Source organism: Oryza glaberrima, chromosome 8 (assembly GCF_000147395.1).
Source record: "Oryza glaberrima chromosome 8, OglaRS2, whole genome shotgun sequence".
Classification (NCBI taxonomy): domain Eukaryota; kingdom Viridiplantae; phylum Streptophyta; class Magnoliopsida; order Poales; family Poaceae; genus Oryza; species Oryza glaberrima.
Window position 1 is genome coordinate 14850925 of NC_068333.1, and position 9271 is coordinate 14860195.

A 9271-nucleotide genomic window follows, 5' to 3' on the forward strand; every position below is an offset into this window, starting at 1 on the left:
AGTTGTTGAGTTTGAAAATGTAAAAATTATATGAATAGATTTATCTTGAAAAATACTTTTATAAAAGTATACATATATCACTTTTCAATAAATATTTTTATAGAGACAAGAAATCAAAGTTGTGTTTTGGAGACCGTGTCGCTGTCCTAAACGACTTCGTTTACGAGTACGGAGGGAGTACCACTTAGAGACTATCCTCCTACAATAGTTAAGACAACAAGACATCTTAACCATTAATAAAAAATAATTTATTATTACCCTTTTACTTTCCCCCACCATTATGTAACAAAATTTAGAGTTGTTGTTATGTGTAGGCTACAATGTTCTCCTTTCCTCCCTTTTTTTTCTTCTTCACGTTACAAAATTTACTTGCATGATAACAGAGAGATTCCATTAATAATAGTAAGGTGTCGTTCTACAAATAGTAAGATGATAAGGTTCATATTCAACCCTTACTATTAGGTGGGAAATTATTTGGCCAAAGCTCATATAATAATTCCAACAGACCAGATATATCAACATATAATTAAGCTGATAAGCTCACTTTGTATAAATGCCATTCTCTGCCAGACTGCAACCACGGTCAAAAATTTGTTACGGTTATTGTCGACAGTTTGCTCAATGCAATTTGTTAGACACCAAAAGATGGCTTCTGTTATGTAACAAGCGTATACTAAGACCCACCTTGTAATCTTCTACGTTTCACAAGCTCACAAAGATAGTCATGGATTCACTTTGTACTCGGAAGGAGAATTTACTATTTGCCACTCTCTCAAAATACCAGTGCTCAAATGTCACTCTCCTAAATTTTTATTCCCAAATGCCACTCAGGCCCACATGTCAGCCTCACTTTCCATTCAAACAAAAGTGATGCGGGACCCGATGCTGAGTGAGGCTGACATGTGGGCCCGGGTGGCATTTGGGAATAAAAATTTAGGAGAGTGGCATTTGAGCACTGGCATTTTGAGAGAGTGGAAACTAGTAAATTCTCCCGTAATTTTCCACATTTCGCAAGCTTATAAAGTAAATCATGGATTAGGAAATCAGCTTGTTCAGAATTTTAGCAACTAGATACTCACTTAATAGATGTGGAAAACCCGTTACGGAAGAGATTAACCGAACAATACCTAACAACAAACTCACCTTGGTTTATGTTCCTATTAGCTGAATTTCTTTTCAGCGAATTTCATAAAACTACATATATTTCGACCAAACAATCACAAAAATAAATATGTAAGACATCGTATCAGTTTATCACAAATTAAACTACATATATTTAATATAAAGTATCATAAAACTAAGGATTTATTATTGAAGCTGTACAAAACTACAATTTTAACACTAGTGGAGAAAGTCTTTTTACTCCCGGTTGGTAACCCCTCTATAGTCCCGGTTTTCCAACCGAGAGTATGAATCCGGAACTAAAGAGGTTCAAATACCCGGGACTAAAGATCGATCTTTAGTCTCGGTTGGTGTTATCAACCGGGACTAAAGATTGTTATCAACCGGGACTAAAGATTCCTATCTTTAGTCCCGGTTGATAACACCAACCGGGACTAAAGAGAGAGTAGCGCCTTTTTTTCTTTTGCCAGATTTAATCTCTATATTTTCTCCCGAATCTAGTGCCATGTATATCCCTAAATCAATCATGTATATCCCTAAATCACTCCCCAAATCCCTAATTCAAAGTAACATCCCAAATCTTAAGTTACTTATAAACATAAATCAAATACATCACAAATCCTAAAAAAAATACACTCAAATCAAATACATCACAAATCCTAAAAATACACACAAATCAAATACATCACATATTATACATCTCATATCCATGCAATGAATCACAAAATTACACATCTCAATCAATCACAAAATGTCAAAAAAAAAAAGAAAAAAAAAGAAAAAGTCCAGCCAGCAGTCAAGAGGGCACGGCCACCGCCGGGCGCGCCCCCGCCGGCCACCCGCCATGGCTGCCGCCGGGCCGGCCCCGACGGCCGCCGCCGCTCGCCAGCCCGGCGCTGCTCGCCATGGCCGCCGCCCCGCGTGGCACCGCCGCCGCCCGCCATGGCCGCCGCCTGGCGCGGCCCCGCCGGCGCCCGCCACGGCCGCCGCCCCGCGCGGCACCGCCGGCGCCCGCCACGGCTGCCGCCGCCGGCCACCTAGGAAGTTAGGAGGGGGAGGAGAGGGGAGGAGGAAGGGGAGGAGGGAGAGGAGGAGTTAGATCTGTGAAGAGGAAGGGGAACGGATCTGTGAAGTGTAGGAGAGGATAAGGGATAGGGATTATATACTACGTATTAAATTTTAGTCTCGATTGGTAATACTAACTGGGACTAAAGATCAATATAATTTTTAGTCCCGGTTAGTATTATCAACCGGGACTATAAAGATGATCTTTGCTCACCAACCGGGACTAAAGATCCTCGGCCCCCTGACAGACTACTGACACGGGATGAATCGGGAGTAAAGATAAAATAGCTGTGCTGTTTTAACCAGGACTAAAGATCATTTTTAGTCCCGGTTTTTATTGCTACTGGAACTATTGTGGATTTTAGCCGACCGTTTCTCCATCAGTGTAAGTTTAAATCCCTAACCCAAATTGTTCTGTGGAAGCTATAAATATTATAGTTGTCTGATCAAATTGGTGCAAAATCATTAGTTCTATAACAGTATTGTTCTACTAAAATGTTACTTAAAGAATAATAAGAAAATGTAGTTTTGGTACTCCATCATTCGTGATAAATTTGGTGATATATGGTTTCGTGATACAGCGATTTAAATGGTTTCATGATACAGTGATTTAAATACGTACGGAGTAATAGTTTTTTAGATAGTTTGGCAAAAGTATTTACAGCCCTACTATACTTAATTTACATCTTTTTTGGAGATCTGCAGTGGCAGAACTAACTGCACGGCATCCTCCAATCTCAGCCGTCCAATCAACCAACCAACGGTACAGATTTTCGTAGCCCAAACCCCAAACCGCTTCACCACGCTCCTCCATCCACCAACTCCGGCCACGCCGCCGCCGCCGGCCATGCAGCGCCATCTCCCCGCCGCCGCCGCCGCCGCCAGCCGCCGCCTCCTCTGTACCACGATGGAGGGGGCCCTCTCCTCGACGACCCACCTCCTCGCCCTGCCGGCCGTCGAGCCGTCCCCGGCCGCCGACGAGCTCGCCCGCCTCCTCCTCGCGCACCACAACCCCTTCCACCCGGCCGAGTCGCCGCTCCAGCTCCTCTCCGGCGGGGGGGTCTCCCTCACCGGGGACCTCCTCGTCCAGCTCCTCCTCCGCCTCCGCGGCGCCTCCAAGCTCGCGCTGTCGCTCCTCCACGCCGCGCGCCTCCACCCTTCCTCCTCGTCCCCGCCGCCCCCCGCCGCCGACGCCTACGACGCCGTCGTGGACGCGCTCGGCCGCGCGCGCCAGTTCGACGCCGCGTGGAGGCTCGTCGTCGAGGCCGCGGCGGACGGCGCCGCCACCCCCCGCACGTTCGCGGTGCTCGCGAGGAGGTACGTCGCCGCCGGGATGACGCGGCAGGCGGTGCGCGCGTTCGACGACATGGAGGCGTTCGTCGGGAGGGAGCCCGACGCCGCCGAGTTCACCACCCTGCTCGACACCCTCTGCAAGTACAAGTATCCCAAGGTTATTTGCTCATAGCTAACATTCTTGGCTTGATAAAGATTGGTCGCTATAGTTAGTTTGAGACTTTTAGATGATGTTCTGAATGAATTCGTAGGTTTTCACTGTTCAGCCCTGAGATTATTTTTGGCTGGATGAGTCCAGTGTAAATGCCTTAGCTTTACGCATTTCGATTCTTTTGTTCTCTGCACGCTGTAAAATTTTAGCACATTAAGTAGTCGTTTGTGAAAGTGTGGTTTTGATTAATTCGTTGAGCATCGATCGAGCTTCAGATAAGCATACCAAATTACCAATGTACTTTGTGTAACGAGTATGAGCTGTGTTTATCTACTGTTCGCGTAGTATGAATCTGTTTGTATAGCTTAAGGCCTTGTCATGTAGGTGGTTTGTACAGTGAAGAAAACATTTTGTAGTTGCGGTTTCATGGGATGTGCACTAGTATCGCTAATGAATCTTTCATGTCTGATATTGCCTGTTAGGTTGATTCATCCTAGAACTGTTTGCCTTTTGTTACACTTCATTGTGCACAAGGATTTATGGGTAGATTAACATCTTATATTGAATAGTTCCTTCTTAGGAGTTTTCTTAATTAATGGATGACGTTAGTACATGAGCTTCATGTTTAGGCATTTAGCTTCTTGTGAATATTTTTTTCTGTACTTTTTTGTGAACTTTTTTTTTGTGCTGCCAAGCAACATTAACCGAGCAACTCTGATTTGAGTAATATGTTATTAGTGTAGGATTGGATTTGACCACTAATTGTGTTATCTGTTGAGAAACCTATAGAGAGCAACACTAGAATGACAGGTACCAGAGTAACAGACTCATGCAGTACAATATTAGGTCGTATGTTTATCAAAATTTCATTGAAGTGTGCTGCAATTGCTTATCTCTGAATATTAGGATGAATATGGAATTATGATTTTGAACCTTCATTGTCTGTTGAAAGTTTCAGTTTTCCTAATAACCATTTCTTGCACATGTTAGACCTTTTTTTACAACAGAATTGTTCGTCTTTGCTACTTCATGCATTTTGAACTTCTGATGCTTTTCACTATTCTAGAATTTGCTGCTTCTGAGTTGATAGCCAATCAATGTTAGCTAGACAGTCACACATACTTTATGCGTGCTAGTATTTGAATTACATTGATCAACTGTCTGCCTGTAACTCATTTTTTGGATGCTTTGTGAACATTCCTTGTTAAAGGGGACAGCTCCATGGTTTCTTCTGCTAATCATTGTCATTTACTCATCTGTCACCACTGCAGGTTGCAGCGGAAGTATTCAACAAAAGAAAATACAAGTATGAACCAAATGAAAAGATGTACACTGTTCTAATTTATGGTTGGTGCAAGGTAAACCGAAATGACATGGCTCAGAAGTTCCTAAAAGATATGATTTATCATGGGATAGAACCCAACATAGTTACATACAACATTCTCCTCAATGGTATCTGTAGGCATGCAAGCTTGCACCCTGATTACCGGTTTGATAGAACAGTTCGTGCAGCTGAGGATCTCTTGAAAGAAATGCATCAAAGGGGAATCGAACCGGATGTTACAAGCTACTCTGTCATCCTGCATGTTTACAGTCGTGCACATAAACCTGAACTATGTCTCTGTATGTTCCGCTCAATGAAAGAGAGAGGCATTTGTCCCACGGTGGCAACCTACACTTCTGTGATCAAGTGCCTTGCTTCCTGTGGGAGATTGGATGATGCTGAGAGCTTGCTTGATGAGATGGCAAGTGAGGGAGTATGCCCCTCGCCGGCCACATATAATTGTTTCTTCAAAGAGTATCGAGGGAGAAAAGATGTGAATGGTGCCCTACAGCTGTACAATAAGATGAAGGCCCCTGGTTCACCAGCCACACCTGATATTCACACTTACAACATACTGCTTGGAATGTTTATCAAGTTGAACCAACATGACACTGTTATGCAAGTTTGGAATGATATGTGTGAGAGCACTGTTGGTCCTGATCTCGATTCGTATACCTTGTTGGTTCATGGTTTATGTGACAATAAGAAATGGAGGGAGGCATGCCAGTTTTTCATGGAAATGATAGAGAAAGGTTTTCTTCCCCAGAAGATCACCTTTGAGACACTATATCGTGGTTTAATACAAGCAGACATGTTGAGGACCTGGAGAAGGCTGAAGAAAAGGGTTGATGAAGAAGCAGCAAAATTTGGTGAAGAATTCAAAGTATATCACATCAAGCCTTACAAGAGGTGATCCGGCACCGTTGGCAAGATATGATTTGTTCATTCTTTTGAGGTTACCATTGGCAAGATATGATTTGTTCATTCTTTTGAGGTTCAAGTTGTACCATAGCCTCCAAATTATGTTGATCTGCCACCATTGGCAAGATATTCCATTTGTTCATTCCATTTTCCTTTCCCTTGAGTAGAGCTCAAATGGAATATCGATCCTGGTAATTGTGCAATTGAAAAGAGTGTGTCTTACCAACAGGACACGCGAGAAAAGGTTGAAGAGCTAGGTCACATTGTTGCAAGATTTTGTAAAGGCACAATCGCTCAACGATGTGGGCCATAATACTAGGTACATCAATTTAACATGAGTAAATTGTGATTCTTTGGTGTGTTTGGAGAAACTTGAAGTTGAAGGTAAGCTACTTCTTTCTACTGCAGTTCAGATATTCACTTTGAAGTTCACATGAGGATAAAAGGTTCTATGAAGCTCATCGTGAATAATTTCTGCATCTCTTTTACTCTCTTTTTACCATTGGATGTATGGCTATGTCCCAGGTAACCAGTTTCAAAGGCTCGCATTGGCTACTTGGAGAAACTGCACAGCTGAAATTTCTCGCGAACCAATCGAGCTTCTGGAGATGGATATGGTTGTTGGCTTCATTTGCATGATGATGCTCAAGACTTTGTTTATAGTGTCCCAGCCCAGGGCATCTGATAGGGTTCAAGTTTGAGGGTGTCTTTGTAGTAGTAAACAGCGATATCTCTTGGCTGTCAGTATGTTGTTTCACAGAAACTAGTGTTGGTTTCTTCCTACAAGATCAAGTTTTTTTATTACAAATAGGTTTAAGCAGCATCAAAATGAATAGGTTTAAATGTAAGATATTAGTAAAATGCTTTTGATTCGAATCTAATGATACAACTTTGTTGCTAAATAATTAGATTATTTAAAAATATTGCTGTTCAAAGCAGAGCAACTATAAATCAAAACCGAAATAAAATTTTTGAAGCATGTGGTTTCACAGAAAATAGTGTTGGTTTCTTCCTACAAGATCAAGTTTTTTTTTATTACAAATAGGTTTAAGCAACATCAAAATGAATAGGTACAAATGTAAGATATTAGTAAAACGCTTTTGATTCGAATCTATACAACTTTGTTGCTAAATAATTAGATTATTTAAAAAACATTGTTGTTCAAAGCAGAGCAACTATAAATCAAAACCGAATTAGAATTTTTGCAGTCAAGACCAACTATTATGTTTTTTTAAAAAAAATGGAGGGAGCAAGTTTTGATTATGTCCACCAAAATACCACGAATATGCTTGGGTGTGATGTTTGCATAAACTTCCTTCATTAGTTTTTTTTTAAGAACTTCTCTTAATAAGTAAACTTATCAACTTTGTAATATTTGATTCATTTATGTGTCCTTGAATAATCTATACTCCCTCCGTCCCAAAATAAATCAACTTCTATATTTAAAATTTGTCCCAAAATAAACCAACTTCTATCTTTTTACCTACCACTAATCCGCAAAACGAGAAATTTTATTACTTCAATACCCCTCACCTACCCATCATTCAATACAACATTTATATTAATTAAGGGCATTGTGGTCTTTTGTTTCTCTCCTTAAAAGCTCCTTGAGAAGCTAGGGTTTGATTTATTTAGGGACAGAGGGAGTACCATTTTAAAAGACTAATAATCTGCCACCACCGCCCTATCACTGACGTAATTGTCATGTGTAGCATGTGCCTTTCAGATTTAGCTGCTAGTACCTCCCTTGCATCCCCCATGTATCTTGCTCACATTTGGCCTCTCACAGACTGACAGTGGCAAGCACAAGGCTGGCAGCTAGCCCCCTTGCTGAATGATTTGTTATAGGCACTACTGTTTCAATTCCTCCTTATCGAAATACTACTATATCATAGCCGAATAAACATTCTTTAGAATATCAATTTATTTTGGAAGGCCTTAACACATATTTTCTCCATGCTTTAGACAACCAAAGTCTACACAGATGATTGTAGCACTGTAATCATCGGCAAGACAAAAGAGCTTCATTCTACTGTTTTTAAAAAAAAATAAAAATTGCTCCTCACCGGTTTACCTATAACTAATAAAAACAGGTAAAAACGAATGACTCTAGATCAACGCCTTACAAAAACTAGATAAAACTAATCAGTTTCCACAAACCTACTGATGGTTTCAAATAACCAAGCAGTTTTCTGAAATTTTGACATATTGAACCTTCTACAAAACTTAAGTTTTCGAGAATAAACCGTATCATAAACCGTGTCAAGGCTTATTTTTGAAATTAGTTTTTGACACGGTTTATTTTTAAAATAAGTTTTATAAAAGGGCCTATTTGTCAAATTTTCGGAGCAGTTTTTGCAAAACCGGACTGGTTTTGTGAACCCTGAATGTAGGAGAGCAAACGGCTACGCCGCTAGAAACATAAGCTCAAGAAGGCAAAAGAGGGGAGAATAGTTAATATGGTCCTTAAAGTTTCACTCAAGGGTCATTTTAGTCCTTAATCTTTCATATTGTCCAAACAAGCCCTTTAAATTTGTCATGTGGGCTAATATAGTCCTTGGTCACACCAAAATTGCCACATAGACATGCCATGTCACCTTATGCAAAATCTATATGATTTGTCCAATTTACCCTTACATATATCATAAGAAAATAAAAAACAAAAGGAAAAATTTAAGAGCAAAAATATACCTCAAAAGGGTGAAAAAAAGGAGAAGTATTTTTTTTCCTATGGTTATGTCTAATTCATCCTTATATTTATTTTTCTATGATATAAGTAAGGGTAATTTGGACAATTCATCATAGATTTTGCACGAATGACGACATGGTATATCCATATGATGATTTTGGTGGACCCAAGAACTATTCTAGGCCTTATGACAAAGTTTAAGGATTTCTTTGGACCATTTAAAAGGTTAGGGACTAAACTGATCCTACAGAGAAATTTTAGGGACTAAAGTAGCTATTCTCCCGCAAAAGAGATACGCTGGCACGCATATTCAGCGGCAATTGATGGTACCGTTCGTCTCAGATTGGACTAGAACTCTATAATTTTGGGATTCCTTTGGTTGTTAAATTCTGGTTTCCGCAATCCTTGGAGTCACTACCCTGGCTTGGTTGCATCTCATAAATTCAGAATTCCCCGCTTGCACATCATTGGACAATGGATTGTTCACCAAGAGCAGCATTGTATGCAAGGCATTTAACTATTGGTTTAGCATATTATCTGTTGGCAACTTTTTTGACAAGTTGACAAGCACAATCGCAGCACCTTAAGCCTTGCGGTGATCCTAGAGTCGCCAACTACCTCGATCTAGCAAAGAGCTAAACTTAGATGGGTTTTGATAACTAAACTAGCTAGCGGAGCCGATTTCTAGATAACTACCCGTCTCATG

General features: G+C 40.7%; 1 protein-coding gene across 3 annotated transcripts; it reads left to right on the top strand.

The window, feature by feature from the left end:
* Window positions 1-2972: 2972 nt before the first annotated feature.
* On the top strand, window positions 2973-6799 carry LOC127781459 (pentatricopeptide repeat-containing protein At2g13420, mitochondrial-like). 3 transcript variants are annotated; one of them, XR_008019003.1, is made up of 3 exons: window positions 2973-3637; window positions 4903-6260; window positions 6402-6799. XR_008019003.1 is itself a non-coding variant. In XM_052308414.1 (2 exons), the coding sequence occupies exons 1-2, from the start codon at window positions 3035-3037 to the stop codon at window positions 5866-5868; spliced, it is 1569 nt and encodes a 522-aa protein (XP_052164374.1). In that variant the 5' UTR covers window positions 2973-3034; the 3' UTR covers window positions 5869-6799. The 3 variants fall into 3 exon arrangements, 1 of the variants encoding a protein (XP_052164374.1); XR_008019004.1 differs by having other exon boundaries at window positions 4903-6195; window positions 6285-6799; XM_052308414.1 differs by having other exon boundaries at window positions 4903-6799.
* The last annotated feature ends 2472 nt before the right edge of the window (window positions 6800-9271 follow it).

What these genes read in the sequence shown, in the direction of transcription:
- LOC127781459 (XM_052308414.1), top strand. Translation starts at nt 3,035, where the DNA reads ATGCAGCGCCATCTCCCCGCCGCCGCCGCCGCCGCCAGCCGCCGCCTC. An exon ending in GCAAGTACAAGTATCCCAAG is followed by an intron (nt 3,638 to 4,902) that starts GTTATTTGCTCA and finishes TCACCACTGCAG; the next exon opens with GTTGCAGCGGAAGTATTCAA.